A 26643-nucleotide genomic window follows, 5' to 3' on the forward strand; every position below is an offset into this window, starting at 1 on the left:
AATATAATGGAAGTATCCCAGAAATGGTTGCAGCTGGGCTGCAGTACCTAAGTGTTCAGAACAGAGGAGTGTTTTATCATAAAAAAACCACATGCTTTTGTATATATTCCTCTTTCATGTAAGGTCAGTGTATGGACCTGAATATCCTGCAGTCCAGAATTTATTTTAATTGTAACATTTTTAATGGAGCTAGTAAGAGAGATTGATTTTATGCTATGGATCAGAGTCCACATAAGGGGCTTCCTCCAAAGCCTTGCTCACAGGACTATTAAGTGGATCAGGCCCTCTGAAATCCTTTCTTCAATATCTGCAGAGACATCTCTTGTTTAGCCCATATTTGAGCACTGCGGGTAAGCCATACGACTTGTAGCCCTTTCCAAACGCAGGAGGACTCCTTCTGTAAGACCATTTGCTTTGCAGCGCAGTGCGATAATTAAAACTCCCCTTAACAATAAGGGGAGCATCCTCAAATTCAGCTGTGGCCAGCAGAGCAGTTGCACAGCGCTACGACTCTGCAACTGCATTTTTTAGAGCAAACCATAGCCGTAGTCCACCTGGTCTCCAGACAGAGTGTTGGTCAGCCTCCTTTAAATTTCAGAATTATTCTTCCCTGTTTATGGTAGGGATGGGGAGAGCTTGTGGCCCCCAGTAGCCAGCTGCTGTTCCGTGCTCCTGACAGCTGCCTGGGGCCAGGAGCCTACATTCTCCATCGTTGGCCACCTAGAGCTGGGTGGGAAGTTTGCCTGAAGATCCCCCTTGGCTCATGTCTTGGGAGCCATTGTTTCAAGCTTTGCAGACCCACTGCTGCATGCGGGGCTCACAAAAGCAAGGTCACATCCACAATTGCAGGGAGTTTAAAAGATAGATGAGATTTTGGAGCACAGTTTGGGCAGAAAGCAAAGCATGGATCTGAGGAGCCATAGCACTCATCAGACCTTGGTTTTAGCCAGGAGTCCATGTGATTTGAAGTGCCTTGTGGAAAAAATTTCCTGGCTGAGAAACAGATTTTGCCTCATTATATATGTTGAATAGGGCAAGGTTTTAAATCAAGGCAGAATTTATTCCACGATTTTGGCAACACAAAGAGATTTCAAGACTGATAAAATAAGAAAGTATAGGAAACAAATCCTGCAGAAAGCGTACAAAGGTCCAGGTGGCCAAGCCAGGGATGACAGAGACCTCACAGTAATGGATAGACTCATAAATCCAGCTGCGGCCCACTGCCTCTTATTTTGCAGCTCTAATTCTCTGTCAGCTTGCATTGCACAAGGGCCATAGCAAAGATCATCTGTCCCTTAGGCATCACCAAGCTTTTTGTTATGATGGATATTATATCCTTATTTTAAACAGTGCAAATGTAGTATGGAAAGGCTAGGATGCAAATAACTTTGCGTTATTTTATGCTATTTGCATTATTTTATGCTAACGCAAATAGAGCATAGTAACAGGCAATTTATTTTCCTGTGGCTCTTTTGCCACCTTTGCTGTCATATCCGCCCACATGAGGGTCAACCCCTAGAAATGCGAGAGCATCCCAAACCCATTGTCCGCAGCACTGGGTGCTTGCACAGGAGGGGGCTCATGGCTCTGCTGCTGGCCCCGTCAGCGTTTGCTGGTCACAGACAGGCCGCTCCCTGTTACAGAAGCTAGGCTTGGGCTTGCTGCTGTGCGAGGATGGTGGGAGCAATGGCTGCTGCTAAAGGGGACAATCCCCTTTTTCTGGTGCAATGCCTTGGAGACGGCAGCTGGGGCAGCCTGGCTGTGTCCTGCTGTGCGGGCATAGGACAGCTTGGCTGTGCACCCCTCCAGCAGCTGGTCCCTCTGCCCCTCAGCAGAGGCAGTGGGCAGCAGAGCCAGTGTCCCTCCCCCACAGCCCCTTTGCAACATCCGATAGTTTGTGCCACAGCAGCTGCTAATGCCACCGATGGCTAAACCACCTTCTGCGTGTGCCCGGCTCTCGTCTGGCCTCAAAACAGAGCGTGTACGTTTATGGCAGGGAGACGCGTTCAGCTGCTGCGGGAAGCAGCGGAGCACCCATCGCAGTGGGTACCCCAGCCCTCCCCTGGCAGAAGTCACTCGGCCTCGTGTCTCTGCACACTTTGCCAAGCACAGTGCAGCCAGGAATCGCTCCCTGGAACCTGTCTCTGGCTTGTGGCTGGGAGCTGTATCTTCACGGCTGTCCCAGGCTTTGCCCTGCCCTGAGCTGATCTGCTGACAGGTTCGAAGCACTATTTACAGCAAAGCCCCTACTCGTACCCTCGTGCTGGAGATAGCCAAACGTTTGCCCTACTCATAACTATGCCATTAAGAAAGCACCTTTCGGAAGAGATCTCCAGGTTCTGCCTGGATACTGAGCTTTAAATTGTGCTCTCCTGCCTACACAGAAATCAGATGCTGCTTTTTGGGGTTGAACTGCAAAAGGGGGCTCACCCAGGGAATATTTACTGAATCAGACAGGGAATATTTTCTCCCCAAAATAAATTCAAGTATTTGGTAGAATGAATGAGAAATCCATTGCCATTAGCATTTCCCATACTGAAAAATATACGTTTTGATTACCAGAACCTGCACAGAACTAGATGATTTTGTTTTAGTGAAAAGAAAGCCATTTCTGTTGATTTTTTGCTTGGGGTGAGTGCAAGGAGGGGCTGCGTGTGTGCGTGTTTGTGTCTGCATGTACACTCGTGTATATGAGAGGGAAAGAAAAACACAGGTATGATTTTATGATCTACATTTATTTATTAATTCTGCGTATTTCCACCTGCTCTGCTATATTCGACCACTGTAGGAAGCTCAGCCCTGAAAGGTGCCCCAGCCTCAGAGCAGAGCACCCGCAGTTAGTAGTGTGACAGCCCAGCCGTGAGCGTGTCCCTTGGCTGCTGCCCCCCCCGAGCCCACTGCACCCCCTCTTCACTGAGCCAAGGGGCTGGGATGCTCAGGTTAACCCAGGACAGCACATGGAGCTAGAGGTCCAGCTGCCTGCTGGAACAGAGGCTGTTTTCACCAAAATTTAGTCCTTTGTCCCCAGTGCGCAGTGTTAGGTTCTGGCCATGCCTTTATCACGGACGGACATGCATACGTTTGCTCTTTCCTTTTTGGATACACTCTTGACAACCCCACACTCAGAACTTAGGATCTGTATTAAATGTTGGCAAAGCTGCAGGTTTTCTTTTAATTAAATATGACCATTTGGGGGTTGTCAGGCTGAAAAAGGACTTTATAATGGGTCATAATTCTTAGCTTATACTTTTGGAAAAATAAGAGTATTTCAAATTCATAATTCAGTTTGAAATTGGCTTCAGATATACCAAACTTCAGCCTAAAGCAGACCAGAGTTTTCCAGCCAAGTAATTATTTCATCTTATTTCTGCATTTATACAGCAGGCTGGAAGGAGATGCTTTGGGTTATGATAACAATTCTTGAAAATTTTCTTAACTCCCTTTTATTTTTAACCCCACGTATTGAACACAGAGTACTGTCCTCAACTCATTATTACTTGTGTTCAGTTTTAACGTATCCATGAATCTAAACTGCGGCAGAGCTTTGCTTTTTTTCTTTCTTAATTTGCCACTTCACAAACCGGAATCTTCATTTATTGAAGAGACATTTCTCTGCTTATAAATACTGCCACTGTTAGCATGTGTACAAGCATAAACGCTAGGAGAACATTGGAAGCAGCTCAGTTTTGAAAGCACAGATTTAAGGCTTGATCTAAAGAATATGTTACCATTTCATTTCCTTTTTGCAGTTATTTAACTCTGTTTTTTCAAACCCATTCTCCTCTCAAAAAGAGAAAAAAACCCAATGAGTTTTGAGTGGAAACATTTTGAGATGTTAATGAAGGTTTTTAACTTTCCAGAATTTCATCTTGCTCCTTCCTTTTGATCAAAAATATGTACTGAATTTGCAAAAAAAAAAAAGTTTTGATAATTTCGAAAGACTTTCTGTTTGTTTCTAGATTACTTTTTTTTTTTTTTTTGCACTTATTGTCAGAAAAAACAAAACCAAATTAAGTATGTCCAACTCTACTCAGCAGACCCTGGATTCTGCTCGTGAGGCAGGTAAGTCCTTTTAGCCCTCAGTACCTCCAATTCAATGTCGTCAGAATGGGGGAGATGTGTTGATACCCTCTGTAGATAATTTCTGAGCTGTTGGTGGAAATTTCTATAGAAGAACACGATAGTAGCAGTATTGTTCTATGGCACCTGCAGAAATTAATATATGCATGAATGGGCATTTTTGTTTCATTCTGATAATTGTGGTTTAATTCTCTGTCTAACCTGTGTACTCTAAAGGATTAATTTTGCTCTCCATCTCCTTTCTCTCCTAGCTTTGTTTAACCTCATACCTGTGGGTTTACGAGTGGTGGCGATTCAGGGGGTTCAAACAAAATTGTATCTGGCAATGAACAGTGAAGGATACCTATATACATCAGTAAGTAAACATTTTTAGTCTTTATCTCACTGAAATTATGGTAAGAACTTAGTAAATTAATAATTTACTGTTTCAAGGAATGTGTTTGTAAGCTATAGACATGAGATTCGACAGCAAATTCAGTATAGTGATGACAGTCTGGTTTTAGCTTATTACTCTATTTCCATTATGAATACATATGGATGTATGGAATCAAACTACGGTGCCTTTGATGCAAACTAATTATCTTGAAGTGTGAAATATTTTTAGAAAAACAACCACAATCAAAACCCCAAGCAGAAAGGATGCTCTCTCGGTCAGCGTGCACTGGTTGGGCTAATCAGTGAGGGGTACAAAGGGAAAAGGACAACTTTGTGAATCACATATGTGCCTGAACACATTCTGTATCTTCCCACATAATCTCTATTACTGTTATTAAAAGGGATTAGAAAAAGTAAGGGTTTTTTGTTTGGCCAGGATTTTCAAATAGAATTGGAACTAGGTGCCAAAATCTTATGGCTTCAAGTTGCTGATGAAGAATGTCAGTTATTAATTTTCAGTGGCGTTTCTCAAGAGAGCAAAGAGTGTTTTATGGAAAAAAAAAAAAAAAGGACATTTTTAAAAACAGACCATTTTCCAGTTAAAAACATTTAGTGAACTATGTTCAGGAGTTTTAATTATAAAGTCTCTAATAGATTTTTCCCAAGGAGGAAAACAGAGGAAAATTTAATTTATTATCCACTACAAATTATTCTCTTCTCTGAATGATTCCCCTGAGGTGCCTTTAATAGTGATAACAATCAAGTAAACTTACTCAAATCTCTCATTTGTTTTGCAGTCCTGACAGCAGGGAGGAGGGGCAGCTTTGCATATTTTTCCTCTTGTATGTGCCAGAGCAAAAGCAAATTAGAAGTGGTTATGCTGCTGCACAAAGTAAAATCTCAGCGAACGGCATCAAACTCTGCTTTTCTTTTTACTCTGGCTATTTGCTTAGTGCGGTTAATCCACAGATCTGTTTGCAGTAGCCACACAGCCATATTGTGCAAAGTCCCTTAATCCCGTGTAGTCACCGTCCTGTGACTGCGCAGCGTCATTTACATTTGCACTGCAAATGTACCTTTGACTGCACCGTGCGTTTTCCTTTACGTTTGCATCCTCAGCTGCTCTCCTGTCTGGCTGCCCACTCGCTGGCCTCTGCGGGCTCCAAAGAATGAGGAGTGGTACCTCGTGTCATGTCTCTGGGTGGGATTTGTACCTAAAGCACCATGCACAGCGAACCGGCTTGGTTCGAGTAGGTCTCATCTTTTCGTTGCATGCGTCCTGGAAGAATCAGATATATTTTGGAAAGATGCAGAAAGCAGGGTGGGGACAGATTCCGCCACTGTTAACCTACAACAGAGCAGTAACTTCTCATTGCAAGACATAACTCTGGGGTCAAAGGGACCGCTTTGGGTGAAGTATCACTTCTAACATCCCTTGACATGAGGAGGAGGGGAAGAATATAACCCTTGTTTAGATTAAGTCCAGCTCCTAGTTTAATGGGTATCTAGGCATCTTAGGCAGAGCTCAGAGATTCACTCTGGTTGTAGTTTTTGCTATTTGCATTGACTAGGGATAGTTCTTCATGTGGTCTTCCTTGAATCCTTTAGTATCTGTGAACTTAATTGTTGTTGCCATTGCAAAATTGTAGAATCGTAGAATCATTTAGGTTGGAGAAGACCCTTGAGATCATCAAGTCCAACCGTCATCCCTCTATTCTCCCCTAAGTAACAAGGGCCATTTTTGTTTCTTTATCAAGTAGCTATATTTTCTTACATTCATTCTTTTATTCATCTTGCACCTTATGGTCTTGGCAAGGCCTTAAACAGACTTGTCATGTTGTTGCGCTCCAAATTCATATTCTTAACTACTACTCACAAAGACGGATGTGAATTTTACGTTGATCTACTTTCATAAAGAGAATTTCCACCCAGGTTCTCAGTAATTTCGGGTTTATCACTTGGTGTCTTCTGGTTTAGCTGTTTTGTGCTTTACAATACTTGCCAGAACTGCTTGGCAGGCAAAACCCAGCTCACGTCTCTGTCAGCGCGCCCAGGGAATGGAGGGGGCAGGTGAGGAGCATCTGCCCTTACTTCACCTGCTGTGCAAAAACTGTCAGAATTGTAGCTCCAGCACCATTTTTTTGAGTGTTTCTAGCACTTCTTTTGCTGATCATGGTCCTTTCAGCAAGGGCTACAGTCTGACAGGGAAATCAGCTCTGTATTTTGGGCTGGATTCTTGGTTGATGGAAATGAGTCCCAAGAGAGCTCAGCTGATTTATATGAGCTGAACACTCACCTGTTCAAGGGATGCCAACAGGGAATCCAGGGAACAGATCAGCTCAAGTAACTGACATCCATCTACACATCCTGAGGGCTTCCAAGCCCTTACAGGGATGTGCTCCTGAGGAGGATTTTGTCAGGAGCAGATGGATGGCAACATGGGATTGACCAGGAGCAAAAGCCCCACAAAATACTGTCAAATTCCTGAAGCGAGAATAAAGGGAAAAATAGAAATGTATTTAAATCATGGATAACTGTAACAGATAGCTGCACAATTTCCAGAGAGAAATGAAATTAACATTGATGATGCAATGCAGTAGGGAGAGAGAATTGGGGTCTATGTCATGATCAATTTCTTTTGGTTTTATTGTAACTCTAGTGCTTCAGTCATGCTCATGTCTGTGCAGAACAGTTTCCTTCACATTGCATTGCTGAAGGTTATAGATTCATTTGGTAAACGGTTTGAAAAACGCCCTAGTAACATGCCATCCCTGTTCCTCACCCTGTGCTACTGTCTGTGCCTTGCACCTGATGGTGCCTTTTAGCCTGCAACACTTCCAAAACACTGCTCCTGATAAAGAGGCCATTCAGTCCGTGGCGATTACCCCACTGGTAAATAGGTAAATAAGACATCTGCCTTTCGGGGGGATAAATGGAGGCTCAGCTGAGTGCTTTCCCACACCCACATAGAAAAAAAAGCACGTTAGGTGTAACGTGCCAGGTGTCCCTTTTCCATGTGTTGTGCACTAAATTGCAATATTAAATCACAGTTGCTTTTCATTTTAGCGACTGTGGTGAATTCTTGTGTCTTGTTCCTTATGGTATATTTGTTAGGTTTGGGCTGTGCAGCAACAAAATTTACTTAGTTGATTCTGAGTGTCCTGTGTATGTAGAAAATGTGTCCTAGCCACAACCTATTGCAGTTTTTGGCAGATGGAGAGTATCTGCGCATCCAGTTTGGTAATTTGTTGAGCTCTGGCACTGGCCTTGCCTGTTCTTCCCTAGCAGTCTGCCAGGATGGGGATTCAGGTATCTGACCTCAGAGGTAGTCTGCAGTGTGGTTTGCTTCTGATCCAGTGACTGTACTCAAGAATGAAGTAAATTTGCTCCATGAGGAGATCAGTGATGTATAATAAATCTGCAGAGAACAGATATCTGAGGCTGGCTGCCAGAGTTTATAGATAGTTTGCGGTGTCTGTCAGTTAGAGCAAAAATAAGATCTTTAATGTAATGATAAAAGCTCCTCGGGGACAAGGAAGCAACTCAGCTAAGCAAAAAAAAAAACCAAAACAAAACAAAAAACCACACATATTATGTTAAAATAAATATATAATTATCTACATTTGTTATAGAAGCACATTAAGAGTCCTGGACTGCAGGGAAGGGAAGCGACCTTGGTCCTCCCCGCAGCCTGCCATGCTGCCGCTGCTCACCCAGCCCTGAGCAGTGTGTGCCTCCTCTCCACACCAGCTGGAAAATGTCTTTTCATATCACACAAGAACAACACATTTGAAATGTGGGGGTTTTTCTGTAGCCAGTTTCCTACCAGAGTCAATGGGAGCTGTGTGACCGCATCTCCCAAGCTGAGTCTACCCTCACAATTTTATTTGGAGGGACCTTGTCAGGAGCTATTTGAAGCTGTTGCTCTTCCTGCCGTTTGTTGCTTGAGCACCCATTTAAAATGAAAACACAGGGTTTGATTCATCCCTTCTTACACCTGTGTCATGCTGCTGCAAGATGATTTAAACAGTGTCATGGCACTGCTGTCTTATGTAACCACATAATGAATCATGCCCTTTTGTCTTTTATGATGGCTTTTATTTTTACCTTATTTTTCTTTCTATGAATGACTGCATCTTTCAGGTGACCACCACATATGCTACACTTGAGGGTTTTTCAGATTTCATGCCCTGTGAGGTTCTTGTGTTCTTTTGTTGTCTTGAACAAAAGAATGAAAAGTATTTTAAGGTGCTGTTTGTCAGACGTAGTCCTAGAGCTATTGCTTTCTCATTAAAGTGATTGCGATGTGACAGAGGAGGCTCACAGTGACACAGAGCAGCAGCTGAGTGAAGTTCATTAAAGGGAAGGCATGTATGTAGGTGAAGAGAATTGGGTGTACTGTTTGAATTCTACATAGGTTGAAACATAACCCAAAGTACAGCAAATAAAAAAAAAACCCAAACAACAACAACAACAAAACAGTCTGAGAACATCTAGCTGTGTATTTTCTGTGAACCATCATGTCAGAGTTTTTAAAACCATTTAATGATTGTCAGTGAAATGCATATTTCTCCTAGAGAACATTTCAGCCCATGTAATTGTGTGCTTGTTTAGCCTGGGTACATTGTCAGAAACAGTAAAACTAAATGTGTACTGCTCATTGCATCCTTCTGGCTGGACTCAGGAGCCATGCAACTCAGCATGTAAAGAGTGTTTGTTTTCCATCTTGTCTTGTTCTGGGTTCCTGTGATTTGCCAAAGCCTTTGATTTAGTAGTGTCACATGTGAGTAAGCTTACAACTTCTCCCAGGTTGGATGGTGCCCTTGTCTAAGAGCAGTCCTTTGCCCTGGCCATGCATGGTAGGGCCCAGTCTGTCCTTCCCTCCTGCAGCCCCTTTTGACTCGTTTATTGGAAATTCAGGGCATTCAGCCTTTTGTAGGATGGATAATAAGAAGTATGCTACATGGCAGAGTTGTTTACGCTTGCTTTGTTGGCTATTCTAGAATGTCAAATATTTTTGAGTTAATAGAGCTGCTGTACGTGGCTTAATTTTACCATTTCTTGTCTGATGCGCTCGGTACAGAGTTAACATAGGTTTAAAGAGCACTTCGATATAATACCCTGTGCAGAATTTTGCATATAATTTACCCTAAGAGAGCATTCAGCTAACATTGTCCTCTGTATGTAAAATAGATTGTCATATATAAATTTGGTACCTGCACAGAAAGTAAATATTGTATGAAGTGTGCACATTGATTATAGTCAAGAGAACTGAAATGTGTTTAAATTCTCAGAGTGATTCAAAAATTGGTTTTGGTGAGCTGGAGAGAAGAGAAGTTTGTGCATATTTTAATACTGAGCAGTGCAGCGGAGACCTGCTGTAGTTAATGGGAATGGCTGGGGCATTTATAATGAATTACTGGCAAAGAGCATTTTTCCACCTCAGGGAAATAGCACAAACCAAGAGATAGAGGAAATAATCAAAAGATTCATCTAGTTAAATTTGCACGTCAGTATAAATCATTTTTTACCATGAATGCTCAAGTGCAGACCATACCTCAGTATAGTTCACTCTCTTCAACGACAGGGACTTAGACACAGCTGCAGCACATTCTTTTTTTCATCGCAACACCTTGCTCTGTGCTGGGTAAACACGCAACATCTTCACAGTGAGGAGGGCTGCTCTGGCCCCCCATGACCTGACGTTGTGCTGACAGCCCTGGCTGCTCCTGCTGCCCCACAGCAGAGGTGGGAGAGCAGGCAGGCGAGGCGTGGGATCAGCGCTGGGACAGGAGCAGGCTCTAAGGAGGTTCCCAGGCACTGTAGGACCAGCCCAAACTGTTAAATGTTTTCTGACACCTTGAACCACAGACACTGCTCTAAATTATGCCAGCAGCTAAGCTCAGCAGATGCAAACAACTGTGCTCGGTTCAGCCTTACAGCAGCGTTGCAGCACAGAGGTGGATGCTGGCTGGTGCCTGGCACGGCAGAAGCTTGGTGGGTCTCCGTCACAGCATCACAGGCTCCTGATAGCGCTGCCCAGATGGGCGCTCCCTGGCTTAGGCTGTGCTCACAGGCTCATCCTGTTACCAGGGCATCTGCCGGTGAGTTTTGGGGGTTGGTTGTGAGCTGGATGTGCCTAGCAATGTAGCTGCAGCGCCTGCTGCTCGCAGACTTGCCTCCTGCTCGCTGAAGGGACCAGCAGCCCGTGGCTTGCTGTGCCTGTCTGGCCCCGCGCTATGATGTGGGACGCTGCTGGGGGTCAGATCCCTGGGGAAGCGGGGTGGTTTCCTTCAGCAGGTCTTCCTTAAGGAGGTATGTGCTGGTCGGTCTCAGCGATATGTGCTGTTGCTGAGCGGTGGGGTGGAGAGATGGATGCTGTTTTGTTCAGGTGCTTGTCTCTGCTGGGATCAGTGTAGTTGCAGATTTCGGGAGACAGACTGCCTGCTGTCTCCAGCAGAAAAGTGGGGAGAGCATCGCCCTCCCACGGGAGAATTATTAGGAGACTCGGCAAGCTGAAAGTGTTGGAGCTATTATGCAGCTTTTCTCTACAAGTCTTCCCCCAGGCATCTGAAATCCACAGAGGTGCCGCTGCGCATCCATCCCTCACTGCAGGTGGTGGGAGCTGAGGGTAGTCAGCACCTTCTAAGACAAGGCTTCATGAGAGAAGCCAAAGCATGAGAAAGCGATGCTTCAGGTCTGTGCACTGGGCAGATCCAGACAGGCCCACAGTTAGATGCCTGTGCAATGGTTTCCTACCAGAGTGGCTGTTAAAAATCAGCAGTGAAATTGCTGCTTGTGCAAGAGCAATTTCATGTCCTATGAGAGAAATAATATACCTGTGAAGTAGATAAAAGACTAAAAGTGCATCCACTCTCTTTGTTAGCCATTTGCTAATCAATGCCAAAGTCCTTGGTTGAAAAGACGGGAAGGCTTTATAAACTCAGACTTTGGATGCTGCTCAGAGCAGAAGTCTAGGACTCAGCAAGCTCAGAAATGTGGCTGAAGTGGCAATGTAGCTCTTAAGGCCCAGTTTTTCAGTGCATTGCACTGCTCGCTGGGATCACAGTGACACAAAACCAGCATGCTTCAAAAAAAAAAGCCTTGGCAGAATTTGGAGCTGGACCTGAGTTGGATAGTTTGGCACCTGGATCACACACCGCTTGCTTCCAGCATCGCGTTTCAGCCCTGCGCCAGCAAACAAGGAATACTGAGTTCCAGGACTTCCAGGCTACTCACAACTCTTCACTGTCACGTTGCAAAGCATGTTTGGCAGGCGAGAGTTGTAAGCAGATAAGGACTTACTTGAGCAGACGGTGTGAGTTGCAAAGTGCAAGAATAAGAGCACTGCCAGGTTCTCAGCGTGCTCAGTTGTGGTTGTATACTCGGATCACCAAACGCCGGATTACATTGCTATGATTCAGCAGAGCCAATGAGAAATTTGGTGTGGGTGCTACACATTGTGACCCATGGTGTAGGTACCTGTGGGGTGATGTGTGTTCCTACTCCCTGTAGGGCTGAGCTCTTTTGCAGTTTGCTGTGAAAATATGTATGCTAGTATTTGTGTGGATTTTTGAGTTGCTGCTTTTTTTTTTCCTGATATGTATGAAGCATCTTCCAGATAAGAAGCAAGATAACTTTGCAAACTTGGGCTGTTTTTTAGAATGTGGCTTAATTAAAAGCAAATACCATTATGAAACCTCCCTTTCTTTCCTACGCTTGCCTTTCCTTCTAGAAAGCTGTCTGCCTTCCCTACTTCTGCCCAGAAGGGCTTCCCCTCCCTCTCGTGCTGCAGGTTGAGCTAATGAGCAGCTCTTGTCACAGTGACTCAGCAGCGCTTCTGCCTCGTTACACTGGCTCTGTAACCTGCCGACAAGATGGCTCACCCCGGCGCTCACAGCCTGCTGCTCGCTGTAAATGCCCATGTGAAGATGAACATCTGAACAAGGATGCTGGAGCAATCAAGGACAGTCTCTAAGGACTCCCCAGACCAACAGGAGTGGGCTGGTACTGGAAAACAAACTCAGAACTTGAGTAGAAACTAACCCAGGATGATGCTGAAGCACAAGGATCATCATCACATTTATTAAATCTGCAGAAAGTGTTTTCCACTCGGCACATGGTTCAGCTGGGGAACACATTGCAACGGGATGCCGAGGCTGCCATCATTTCTGTGGGTTCAAATACCATTTAGGTAAATTCTTGAAAGAAAAATGCTGCAAAATATGATGATGTCATGCTTAGGTGAGAAATGTCCTTAGCTCACCAGAGGCTGGGGAAGTGTGCTGAGAAAATATTGGGATAAAATTCCTTTTTTCTTATACTCTCCCACAGCCATCTGCAGGTAACCAACAGCTTGAGAAAGGTGTGCCCTCACCAGTCAGTCCTGTTGCTGCGTCCTGTTGGTGTTGTCTTTGTGGGTTAGTTTTCAGGAGGCCGTTGCTGCTCTGATAAGAAATACCCAGAAGGGTGAGTTAACCCTGGTTAAGGATATGCAGGAAAAAAAAGTGGTTGTGGTGAGAGTAAGGGACTGGAGTGAGAATGAGCTGCAGGAAAAGCTGAATGAGGAGATGGAAGCGTGCCTGCTCCTGCGCGCGCGTGTTCCTACGCCTGTGCTGTGTGTGCCTGTTGCTGCAGGGCAGGACCTGGAGCTTTGGCTGTTGCAGCACTGCTAGGACAAACAATATTTGGCAGGTCCTGTGCTAAAAGTAAGTAAAGGGCAGTTCAGTTCCCCAAAATGACTATCTGTCAATCCAGACTGGCTTCATCAACAGATCTGTCGTGTGGGGGTATTCGAGTGACTTTATTAGACATGTTTTCATGTCTTTTTATCTTCTTGTAGCCCTGCAGTTACGACAGTGCTAAGAGGAAGTGAATTCAGTTCTGTTCCTACTTGGCAGCCTCAAGAGAAATGTTTACTGCTTTCTGGCCGTTTACATCCTTGCAAACCCACTGAAAGCATCCTTTTCTTGGCAGAACTTTTATTGCACGTGATGAGGTGCAAGAACAGAATCCAGCTTGACTCTAAAAGTTCACATTGCATTTGCGGTGAATTTGCAGTCAGTCAGAAGGCATCTTTCAAAAAGTCTACTAAGCAAAACCAATGGGGAATTGGTGGGCAAGAAAAGAGGAGTCATTATCCCCAGGATTCTGAGTTCTATGGTTGCTTTTGGGAACTGCAGCACAACTGAAGGGGGTTTCCAAAGGAAACCCTGTTACTTCAGTCACAGAGAGCCCGAAAGCCATTCTTTTGGCGTGACTTCTCAGTACTGAAACCAGAGACACTTGTCTGAGTCCTAGAAAGCAGGATAAACACGGCGTGTGGTACAGAAGCTAGGCAGGGACAAAGGAAACAGAAAAGTTGTCATATTTAGGTTATGCCCTTGAAGCCTTGGTTTCAGGAGCTAACTTTTCCATACATAAGCTGATTCTTGGAGGTAAGCTTGCTGAATTCCTGAATGGAAAAATCTAAACGATGTGGGAAAGAAAACAAGTCTGTTGAATAAAAATAGTATCAGGAAACTTGAATTCCCATACTGAATTGCTTTCGTTAGGGAATCCAGGATTAACAAAAGAAATATAGAATGAATTAGGGAGTCTTTGGATATAATGTCAATATAATAGCTTTTACCAGCAGCTTGATGGTTTAAATAATTGAACAGATAAGACCTTTCATATTTTATGTTCTGTGGATGCTACAGGTGCTATCACATTGTTTTTCATTTTTGTAATTTTACCCAAACAGCACTGAATATTGAGCGGTACAGTTCTTCTAAAACTAAATCCACTAGGGAGCTAAGCAAAACAGGCATGATAATTGGTGAAGTACAGTTCTGTTTATTTAAAGCCTCGGGAGGTATCTAAAAATCAGAGAGCTGGTGTCAGAAGCACAGCACAAGAGGCTGTCTGCTTTATAAAACAGTCTTCCCCTTTCCTTGCTGTGATGACTTTGGAGGAACATTAATGAGAGAGTCAATTTAGACCTTCCATCCTCATCCCCAGAGCATTTTCAGATGTTAAAAAAAATCCTGTTATGTGATAGCAGTGTTCCTCTTGAACCCAAGCGTTGGTGGGACCTTGCATTTGAGCTGACTGGAAATGGGCAAACCTCAAAGAACTTGTGAGGGCATGTTTCCTTGAATGACAACTCCAGAACCTAATATTTTAACAAAATGGACCTAGAAAACTGAAAAGAGTGGGCTGTACCTCACCCTGACAGTACTTTCAGTAAACTGGAAGATCTACTGTATTTATAAAATGAGGATATCTCATGGAGCTGGTACACAAACTAGAAGCAGAGTTTTGTAAATATGAAGGTTTCAGTTCAGGTTTTAGACAACAGTTCACATCAATTTTCATTCCTTTCTCATTATTTCACACCAGTGTGCTCAGATCTAGAGGAGCATCTGCTGCCAGCTGAGCCATATTGACACTGACAGAAGGCACAATAAGCTCAGAGTAAATAAGTGAATGATCTGAAACAGAACAAAAAGCCAAAGAAATTCTAATAAGTGGCATAGATGCAGTTCAAAGTGTGGATCTGGTCCCTTCACCTATGAACTAAGAGTTTCATGGGCTTGATATTACAAACCCTTTCTCAAGTAAGTAATCCTTACTCAAGCAAGTTTTATTGACTACCTGTCAGAGGAAGAATTAATTTACCTGAGTAAGATGATCAAGATCTGGACAAGACAGCCATTGATTTGCAATATGAAATTTCTGTGTGATTGGAAAATGGACAGAGCATCTAGGAGGCCAGTGAAGCTTAATGACTAAAATAAGTCCCTTCTTGCTTGGAGAGAGGTCCCAAGGCCTGGAACGGTCATCAGGAATAGGCAGAGCAGCACCTCTCAGCCCTGGGTGTCCAGAGGGTTTGTTGGGTACCATGGACAAGACTTGAGCCCTTGGCTTTGAGCCTTCTCTGGAACTGGTGTCCACGGTTTCATTTTGAGCCGTGCAGTAGCTGGACTTCCCTACAAAATAGCTTAGCAAGCGCAGAACCAGGTGTTGCGTTGTTCACAAATTACCTCTCTCTTCAAATGCCTTACACTTTCAGACATTTGTTTTTAGGACTTAAATTTTTGTGGCAGACCCATTTGGAAATGCCTGGTTCTCCGGGCGCGGGGGCTGCTGGCAGCAGGCTTTTCCAGCAGTGCTAGCAGGGCACCAGGAGCACTGTGATAAGGGTCACCTGCTGGTCCCACACGCTTTCTTCTGACACCTTTCTGGGAAAGGCAGTGCATGCCTGGTGTCACGGATGAGTAAGGATGACTGAGTTTGTGTTAACCACCACTGGGCGTCATGAAACTGGAGCCAACTTCACTCACCTATTTTTGAAAATCTTGACTCTAATTTATGCTTTAGCTGCCTCTGTGTGAAACAAAGCTTTAATGTGTATTCCAGACAGAGAGACTGGGAGCTTGCTCCATGGGCTGTAGAGTTCAGTACCGTCTTCCTTAGGCTTTTTATTGGGGAAATTACTGCAGCTGTGATAGAAAAGACCTGAAAGAGCTTCGTGCAAGTTGTTGATTTCTCCCACATTAGTTAATTGTTTCCCAAATTTGCATTTCTAATCAGTGAGGTGCCAAAACCCACCTGTACTCTCCAAGCGTTGCACTAAGAGTTTATATTTCCTTTAATTATGCTTGTAGGAACAATACCAGAATGGCAAGAATTTATTATAAATAACTTGTAGCTCTTGGAACTAAACTATAAAAAATATTTGTCTTCACAAAATCCCATCCAGCAGCAGTTGCAGGGAGAGGGTATTCCCTGCTCGTCAGCCAATAGCCATTGCACTGACGATACATCTTCTTGAACATCACTGATGGCACAAAGAGCATGTTTCTGCCCCTTCTCTATCACAGAGCCCAGGCAGGGCTATCTCTAGAGGCCATACAGTAATTTCCCTATGGTGGCTCCCTGGAGACCTTGACATTTTCAGCTGAGAAGGAGGCAGTCTTGATCTGCAAGTGGCTTGGGAGTGTCTGTACTGAGGAAACCAACCTCCTTTTGCGCTGTTAGCCGAGATGAGTACAGTCACCCTGGCTTGGCAGCGAATCATCTGATGAAGCTTCATTTGCTGCCCGACAGCAAACCCTCCACACTTGCAGCCCTTCATTTTATTATCACAGGATGACAGTAAAGGAAGACAAGTGATTTTTTCCCCTCTCATTTAATACCAGGCATTCTTGAGCTGTTTTGTTTCCCTCTGGCTCTGACAGTCTTCTAAACAGCGGTTGCTTCTCTTACAAAACAATCGGAGTTAATGTGGGTAATTGTGATAGTTATGGCCTTTACTTTTTGATATAGCAATTATTCAATCTGTACTTTTTTACTGAGTCAGGCAATGTTGGTAAAATTAAGTTGTTGTTAGACTGATCTCTCTGGAGACTGCTACAGTAAGGCCAAATCTGAACATCTCTTTCTCAAAATGCTGAGTAGCCTAGAATTGAGCTTCTTGTGCTTTGCACCCACCCAGGTTGTAGCTTCCACATACCCACATCACTGCATCAGCTGCACCAAGGTCAAATGCACGATGAAGAGGAGAGTTCAGTCCTTTGACTGCTGTTTTGGCATTTTTAAAGCTCTGTTGGTAGAGAGTCTTGGGGGATTTTACATGTCATGTAGCCCTTAAAATGAAATCAAAGCACTTCAAGCTGGAAGTAGAAGCTTCCATTTCTGTAGGACAGCAATAAATACAGGGGATATGTAAACAGCCTAAATTACTCTTGTAAGTAGAAAGTTTTGTGAATTTATATTGATTACATAAAAAATGGATAAATAACTTTTCCTTCTACCTTCCTGAAAAGTGGGTTCACAAGTTACAGAGAATTTCATTTCTTTCTAATCTTCTGAATTTTATGAGGTCCTGAAAGCCTCATAAAATTTTATTTCCTTGGAAAAAGTTTTCTGAAATAATATTTTTGCATCACTACCAACCTGATGCTACAATCATTTAGCTTCTTAATACAATAATAAGGAACATATCTGTTGTACAGAAAATATGGATATAAATCCATATAGAGAGAACAAATAGAGGTGGACAATCCCCAAACCTTTAAGCACGTTTGTGGAGCTCTGCATAGTTATACACTGCAACCTGGAATAAAATTTCAGCTGAGATTTGGAGCGGAGGGCAGGGAAGCTTCCAGCAAACAAATACTAGAAACAGGTATGTGCCAGAACACGGGGCTTTTCTCCTAGTCCCAGTCTTGCCAAATGTAAAACTTTTGGCTCAAGCTCAGTCTGGATTTAAGACAGCTTACTTGCTTCTTTCTTTTCCTTTTTCAAATAGAAATCACCACAAAGCTAGCTCTGTGTTTTAACTTCATAGCACGAATTTAATTTCACTTCATGATTTATTTGTTCTTACTGATTTATTCTACCCTTCCTCAAGACTTTCTGCTGGTGCGGAGATGCTAGTCTCTTGCTCACATTGGTGTATAAGATTTAGGAGGCAATCATTCCTCTAAGTCTTAATTGCATCATCTCTGAAAGACTGGGTGTGAATAATGCTTTGCTGTGGCTACTTAGAAGTGGAGCATTCTGCTTGAAAAGTTACGTGCATGCAGGCCAGCAGTCACCTGATAATACCCGTACCTCCTTGAAAGCTTCTTCCAGTCCATCGCGTATGAGAAGCTACCATGCCTGTTCAGCAGATATTCTTATGAGAAAGCTGGTCTTATGATCATCTTGGGATATTGAGAGTAAGGAATTGTATTTCTGCTTAGAAAACCCAAGGTTTTTGTGATTTACAGTCACGGAGATCATTCACGCCCACATCCAGAATCCATCAGCCTCATTCCAAGGCTATAACCTTGCCTGCCAAGTCCCACCAATGGTTAGTTTTTATGGTCAAGTAATAAATGATAGGGGGTTGCAGTTGAAATAGTGATGGTCGGACACTCAGCAGTCATTGAAGCCCTTTTCTAATACCAGCAGCTCCGGGAAGGCCCCCTGACAAGGGCAGTGTCCTTGGTGACTGCTGCAGAGTGCGCTGCTGATGCAGGAAGGCTGGCACTGGGATGTGCAAATAGCAAACTGGACCCATCAAAGGGAGCATATGGAATGGCACATTTCAAGCAGTCCTGCTATCCACCTCTTCAAGCATTTATTTTGCACATCTTGCTTTCTCCTCTAACCAGTCACATCAGCATTTATCACTATTCATGTCACTCTGTCACTTATAGAGTGTTTTATCAGTACATGGTATTGTGTGCCACCGTATATTACAGCCAGCACAATACAAAGAGCACTGTACCAAGTGGCGGTTCAGCTCAAAAGAGCTCATTTCATTTCTCAATGTGATTGATATTCACCATCAATTCAGATGTTGCATACCTGCTCTCCAGCATGAATGAACTGTCCCTTGTGAAGCGTTTGGCCGCTCTCACAGAGCCTCCTCCTGGAGCCCGGAGTTCGAGTGGCACGCTGCAGGGGATGCTGCGTCGGCTGATGCTGGGGAGGCTGTGGCTACGTGCTATAGGTGTGAGCCAGGCTGCTCTAATTCCTGCCTGTTCCTAAAGGGGCATCACTGCAGAGGAGGGTGATGTTGGATATAACCAAAATGCATGGCCAGGCGTCATGGTGACGGTTTGACACTGAGCCTGGTGGCCTGACCTTGTCTCACGGAAGCTCTCAACAGAGGAAACCTCAGCATCTTTAGCCTGTTCTGCAAACTGATGAAGTAGCTGTATACAGGTTTACATTATGCATAATGTGCGAAACAGCTCAGAAATTGGCTTGCATCAAGATCTGACATCTCAACTGCTCAGGCATTACTGGAAGAGGAGGTGGGGAATGATTTGAGATTAAATCGGGAGCTAGATGCTGCAGCTAGGCGATCTTCCTTGTGCTGAGCCAAAACAAGCCCCAAATGTCTATGGGCCCGCTCTGTTCTTATGCACTTAAGGCCACATAGGTCTTGTAGGAGAGAGAGAGAAACTGGTTAAAAATAGCTGAACTCTTCCTCTTCAGTTTGGTTGCATCCTGGGGAAGGGATAAGAGCAGTAGTAATATTTTCATGTCTCCTGCTTTTTAAATCTCTGAAGATGAATCATTGAGACTGCCCTACACAGAAGGATGACATGCTCGTGCTTGGCCAAGCTACGGCCCAGCAGTGTCATCCAGCAAGGTCAGGTTTTGACGCTGGTGTTTTAATTTACAGGACTGTGTTTGTAAGCTTTTGGAAGGAGATGAGGCACACCCTGCTTCTCCACCTCCTTTCCTCTATCCCTTGATCTTCTTTTCTTTGTATGAGTCTCCTTGAGCATGCCACACAGGATAGGGAAGCAACCACTCAAAAATCCTATTACTCTTCAAGCTGACCTTTTCTTGGATGATATTATGATCCTTTTGTCCTTACTGGGCTCCTGGTAACCCACTTAGCCAACAGCTTGACATGCAAACGTGTGGACAGTTCAAAGTACAGTTATCTAAACCTGGAAAAAAAGAAAATGCCTTTTTAGGGCCCAGTAATTGATGCACATTAAAGCTGTTATCACTGTGCAGCGAGCAAGAAACCTTTCCCAAGATCTTGGTGATTCTGTAGTGGTTTTTTCCCCCCTGCCTATGTGCATTATGGTGGATGAAAGCAAATTAAGGATCTGAGACAAGCCCTCTGCTCGCGTCTGTGTACCTGGCACAGTCAAGAAGACTGGCTGGGATCAGGTATGTAGGGATGAGGGAGGACTGGAGACCCTCATCCAGTGCTGCACAGTCAGTGCACAGAGGATGGGTGTTAGCTGAAAACTGACAGGTATTTTTGTGCCTTATTAGAATTGTGCTTGCTTGGTTTGGTTATTAAAGCTTCTGTATTACTTCAACTGGCTGTCCTCCAAATTATGTATAATAATTCCAGGAAGCTTTGACTGGCAGCGAGCACTGGATATTTATGTTTCAGAAATCATTGCTTCTATTTTGTCAGTGGGGTTGGCGATAGGACCTCGAGGACATCTGGTAGGATGTAACTATAGATTCACCTGTTCATGTACTTTTATCCTCTTAAATAAGGCAATTTTCCTATGAACTGCTTCCTAAGAAAAATCTTTGAGACACTATCTGGAGAGTACAACATTTCAATTGTAATGAGTCCTGCTACAAACAGATGATATGATTTTCTTACTGCAGCACAACACTGAAGTCAATTTTGTAAGGCCTTGGAGAGTGCATGTATTTAATGATTGGTGTAGAAAGAAATGGTAGATGATTTAGAAACCATGGTGACTCAAAAGCTGGGGTTTTGTTTAAGCACAGATAACAGCCAGTTAAAAAATTTCACATCCTCTTTTCATCTTTCATTTTCTTTATTTTTCCCTGAAAGTTAATACAGCTACTACAACATAGTATCAGACTGTTGAAAAGCAAATAAGGCATTAGGGAAAATTTTATTTCTTTCTTTATAAAATTTATCCGAAGTACATCAGAACAATGTACCCTTGTTTCCCTAAGTACATACTCTGTTTGTGTACCTGTTTGGTCATCCATTGATATCCTGACTATACTCCTAATGACATTAAAATCTATTAACGGCTTCTGACAAAATATAGGAGACTGAGTGCAGTTTTCAGAGATATTGCATTCCTACAATTTTCCTGAAAAAAGGCAGCTGACATGCTCATGACCATAAGGAAAGAAACACTGCAGCCTAGCTCAACTTTTATCAAACTGAGGGGAAGCCACTGGGAAAGCAGGAATGCCCTAGGGCTGGGAGCCCACAACACTTAGGCTTTACTAGATACTGGAGAATCCAACTGCTTAACCCAGCCCCTGGGAAACTAGAGTCCGTTCAAGTGACTGCTTGTGAAAGTGCCAGCCCTGTAGCTGTTAGTGCTGCTGGTTATCCCTGGTGTTTCGGATGCCACTGAGGAGATAACCAAGAGCAGTGTCCATAGTGCAGCCACAGAGTTGCAGTTTCTCATGGGAAGAACGGTCGGAGTCAGAGGAGTATTGAAATACTGAGTTTGTCCAGAGGCCAGGAGTGCAGTAGATCGATGTTGGCTATGTTACCTACTGTACAACAGTATTTAATAAGCATTCTGCATCCAGCAAGCTGATATATTTGGAAGTTGTTCACTCCTTTGGCTGTGTGGCACGCCGGGGCTCTGCTTATCTGTATTGCTTGTGATGGATGAAGGTGGCAAGAAATCAGGGTTAGGGCAATGTCTGTAATCAAAGACTGTAGGAGCATGTTAGTAATATTCACCATTACAGCAAAGGCTAAATTCCAGTCATGAGCAAAGATTTGTTGTAAGACAGGTGAGGATTTTTATCATAAAAGCATTCTTGAGTCAATTTGTGTGCTTTATCTTCCTAGCTGTGTCCCTGATCCGGTAAGCAGAGAGTCGATAGGACAGCATTGACCTGTAGCATTTCTGTTTCCAGGATTCAAAACTGGGAAAGCATATATTTGTGCGTGTGCATGTATTTTAAATGCTTAGCTTTTCCTTTAAACCCAACAGATCAATCAAAGTACCACAGTTCTTTGTAAAAGGAAAGACATTCTCATTAATTTTCATCCCCCACATGTAGCTTATTGCATTATACTGAGAAATCTCATCTGAGAAATCCTTTCATAATGCAATATGTTGCAGAATAAAAAATGGAACAATTTACCCCATATATATTTTGTCTTTCAGGGATTTGGATGATACCATTAGTCTGTTGGTTGTAGCAAGTGTTCTTTGCTAGCACAGATGCACTCATGTAATTCATCAAGGTACACAAACACAATTTGTTTAGCGCTGGCTTTGGGTGCTGGGGGGCATGTGTCTGCTCTAAAAATCCTCCAATTGAAATTTGGTATCTTCATCTGCCCTCTCCAGCATCCTTGCTGGTATACTCAACACCTGCCTCATCTGGAAAATGCCTGCCATGTGAGATGCTCAGCAGAGGTTAAGTAAATACGACTATCGAAGTAGCAGGTTCCATTTAAATGTTGGGGGTGTCTATAAAAGACATATTCCACCTTCAATCCTTGATGCTTTATCTCTGCCCCACTGCTCTTTTCCATTTAGATCCAAGCACATAAGTTTTAGCAGCCCAGTGAGCCTGAGCTATCACAGAGCATCATGGCAACGTGGTGGTGGTGCAGGGCATCTGAGCTGCTCTGGGGGGATTAGCAAATGTTCTACTGAGCTGGGGTGAAGGCATCCCCCCGACTAGGTGACATGTCCAAGCCACCACCGGGCAGCAGAATTCATGCTGAAGCACAGTCTGGGGGCGACCAAGGTGCAGAATTCGGGTTCCCTGTCAGATGGGGTAAGTTTTCATCCTTCTTGGCTAGTGCAGGCTAGGATAAGGAATGTATTTGCTTGAAGAACAGAATGCATATTCCCAAAAATTTTGCATTATGAAAGGCTGATGCAGGCGCTGAGTGTCCGAGACACCTGTGTGTGTCCTTGCTCCTGTAGCACAGGCTATGTGCATGAATTCCACGGATCAGTGAGCACAGCTCTCCAGGTTGTCACTGTGCAATGTTTGGATACCCTTTCCCACCCCGGGGAGCTGCTGGGCCTCCAGGCAGAGCCTGGGCAGCCTCTTCTGTAAACACCCTGACAGTGCCATATCCCCAGCCTTACCCTCAGGTGCTTTTTAAGCTAGTGCTCTTCTGGGCTGGGCATCAGTAATCCTTTGCACAGCTTTTACCTGGGTAAGAGACTGAAAAATCCATCTGCTGTTTGTAACTGTCATTGACCAGTCACCAGCATAAACTTCTCTGTCTGCTGACAGTGCCCTCCCTGAGATGATAAAAGACGATCTAATTCAAGGTAGGGCAGGGCTTATTAACAGAAATCATTATTGATGAAAAAGAAGGGATCAGTTGAGAGACAATTCTAACCTGCACAGCCTCATCCTATCTTTCCATCTCTTTTTCCTTGATATTTTTTTGCTGCAAGAGTAAAAACTTTAATATAAGCCCTACATTTTTGCATGCATGCATATTCAGGGTTGTAAATGAAAGGAGAGTGACAGTTTTGCATTTAGTAACTTCACACCCACACACCTCTTTTCTTTCTGATGCTGACACTTCAGCCTTTGAAACAGCTCCCAAGAGCAGTCCTCGGATGCAGACAAGTGAGATCTAAAGAGGGAACCTGGATCTGCTACTGTTTGCACATGGCACCTGAAAAGGGCTTTGAAGAAGGGCATTTTTCTAGAATGAGCAGCTCAGAAATTGTTTCTCATTAACTTGGGAGAAAGCATAAAGTCAGTTTAAAGAAGAGACTAAGTGTGTGAAGTTGTCGAAGGGCTTGTCGAGGCTGGGAAGAGAAGCTAAAATCCTGTACCAGCAACATTATAGGTGTGCTGGGCGCTCCTCTGGCCCACAGGACAGGGCGCTGCTTTCGGTGAGACTGCAAGCAGGGGCTCAGATCACAGGGGCTCCTGCTGGCTTTTGCCTGCCAGTTTCCATGGGAGTGAGGTGGATTTGTGGGTACACACTGCCCTGCATCATCCTGCATCATCCTGCATCCTCAGCATCGGGGCAGAAAGCCGGTGTGGCTATTGGTTTTACCCAAACCCCTTCTCTGGTGTGGTCCTCACCTTGCAAGGGGGAGCAAAGGGTGAGTTACTGCCTCCTAAACCAGCTGTTCCCTTTACCAGGTTGGTACAAGAGACTGCGCTGATTCTCCCTAACTTCAGTGGCTCCTTCTTACTGCATCTATTTTATAGATGGTTAATTTTTACTACAACTGACTTCACTTTTCCTTTCTTGCTGTCACTTCCTCTCTTTTCACATCCACTTTTCTTAATATTTTATTTATTACATTATTTTTTCCTCCCCAGAATTTATTACATCCCTGTCTTTGCCAGTAGAGAGGACAGATTTACTTCCCATCGCCCCCTCCCTCCTGTTCCCAGAATCATTACAAGCCTGGTTCAAAGCTTGCTGGAGCCAATTGCAAGTGTGTGACTATAAAAATAACAAAATACATTTCACATTTTGGAACAAAAGGAGTGGTTTGAAAATGTGTTTCTTCTCCCACTTGCTTCAGAGGACACCCTGGCTTGGAAGGGCTTTTCTTTTCCAAACACTCTGCTCAAAATAGGCATTTATTACAAAGAAAGTAATTTTCAATTTGAAGGTGGGGGTGGCAGGCGTACATATTCAACTCAAATCATATATATTTGGGGTAATTTAAAATTACCATAGCTAGGAAGCCTATGTGGTGTAAGTCCTAACGATCCTTAGCCATTCACAGCAGAGCACAGTTTCATGAGCTCTGTTTAAATTAGCATCAGAGTGTGTTTGTCTCTGGGAAATAACAGTCTGTTTCTCCCAGGTAAAAGGGTGAGTTTGCCTTTGCCAAGTCTGGAGGTGAACTGCTTAGGAGTGTGATCATCTCCGTGAAAAAGAAGCTGTATCATTTAAGCACCATCATTTTTATTTGAAAGTCAGCTTGTTAAAAAAAAAATGTGAAAAAGGGCAAAAAGTGTGCTGCTTGCTAGCAAAGGTGTATGACCTTTCAAAGTCTGAAATTCTGACTGGGCTTGGGCGTTATTAGGTTTGTTATTTTCTTTAAGGGGCCAAAAAAAGGAAGCCATGAAAAAATCCAGTGATAAAAATAAGGCTGGAAACTGAGCAGAGAATTACCAAAGGGGAAAGCCAGTCTGAGACAGGGGAGAAGGAGAAGGAATTAACAAAGCAGCAGAAATAGAGAAAGAAAGCAGAATAATATAAAATATGATACAGGGCAAGTATATTACAGATCAGACAGCCATCCATCATGTTTGAGATTGGATTATTCTTAACTAAGTATAGCTGGGCAAAATATTAATTTTTTTTTCATGTAGAAAATTACTTGGGGAACGAAAAGCATTGGGAGAGAATTAATGATAAGGAAAGTATATGTACTGGAAGTTGAACCCTTTGGCACATGGAGTCATGCATGGGTGAGCCAGGTGAATGCAGACGTTGGTAATGAGGATTTAATAGGGCCATGTTTCCTGTCTCCTTTCTTCAGTAATTTCCCTTGGAGAAAATAAGTTTTGTCCAGAACATGTATATTTTCGCCCTATGCACATGTGTATATTCTTCCCTCTGGTCTGCAGTGCAGTTTTGCACAGCGTATTTTAAACCATTTTTTATACCGGTCTGTGGCAGCAAGACCATTGCATGGTTTTCTCTCACCAAAGAAACTTTCAGATCCTTTATCTATCGGACTTTTTGGTAATGCATTCATTTGTTTACCTGAAAATGAGTTGTTCATTTTGAAGGAGAACATTCTCCTTTTCAGTGCAACACCACTAGGATTTGAGTTTAGTGTCAGAATTGCTGAAAAGAGAGACTTGCAAAATCCTTCACAGCTCTACAGGAGAGCCAAAGAGAGAGCGTTTGAACTCTCAGTGGGGTTTTGTTACTCACTCGTTACTTGCTTGTCCTCCACTCTCTCCCAGAGCTGCTGCCGCGTGTGTGGGTCCCAGAGGCAAACCACAGCCCTGCAACACGGGTGCTCCTTTATTTGCAGAACGGTTTAATCCACCCCTTGTGAAGCAGCGCTCGTGTTTCCGAGTGAGGACCTGGGGGTTAAACAGGAGCGGCTGGAAAGGGCTCAGGGGCAGCTTGGTCTGTCCGCGGGCATCTCATGTGCCCGCTCGGCGTGCTCCATCCTTCCCGTGGGCTCAGGGCAGCTCTCACCATCGCAAGCAACAGCCCCGTGAACATGGGTTTTGGCATCTCCAAAAGGCAGAAATTACTTTAATGGCCCCTTTTATGCTAGAAAAACACTAGCAGGGCGGCTGGGCACTCTGGGAATAGATGAGTTACAAAATGTCAGGCTCTAAGATCCCAGCAGCTATCACTGAACATGCTGATAGCAGACAATTTTCAATATAGTTCATCCTGCTTGATTTTTTTTTAATCCTACCAAGCTACACGAAGGTGTTCCCTAAAGTTTTCAACCTCACTTTGACTGTAGAAGTGATGGCAGATATTTTGGGGGTGTTTTTTTTTTTTTCTTTTTTTTGTGGGGAAGTGCACACTTTTCATATTTTCTTCAACCTGAAGATGATTTGAGGGCACATGTTGAAATTTTGCAAAATTTTTTACATGGAGCCTGACAGCAAGGAGAGAAGTATCAGCATAAGTGGAAAGCATTTAAGATTGTCAAAGTGGTGTGAAATATGAGAGTAGAGGGGTAGCACAGAGACTGTTTCCTCCAGCCTAAATTAGGTATGCAGTCAAGC

At 43.7% G+C, this 26643-nt stretch overlaps 1 protein-coding gene across 4 annotated transcripts in view; it reads left to right on the forward strand.

Moving 5' to 3' along the window:
- FGF13 (fibroblast growth factor 13) overlaps positions 1-26643 on the forward strand; it is a 259815-nt gene that overhangs the window by 204338 nt on the left and 28834 nt on the right. For all 4 annotated transcript variants that reach the window (XM_056360076.1, XM_056360078.1, XM_056360079.1 and 1 more), the window contains one exon: positions 4332-4435. In XM_056360076.1, coding sequence (XP_056216051.1) covers positions 4332-4435 — 104 coding nt within the window. The remainder of the gene's footprint in view (positions 1-4331; positions 4436-26643) is intronic.

Source organism: Falco biarmicus, chromosome 14 (genome assembly GCF_023638135.1).
Source record: "Falco biarmicus isolate bFalBia1 chromosome 14, bFalBia1.pri, whole genome shotgun sequence".
In the NCBI taxonomy this organism is placed as follows: Eukaryota; Metazoa; Chordata; class Aves; order Falconiformes; family Falconidae; genus Falco; species Falco biarmicus.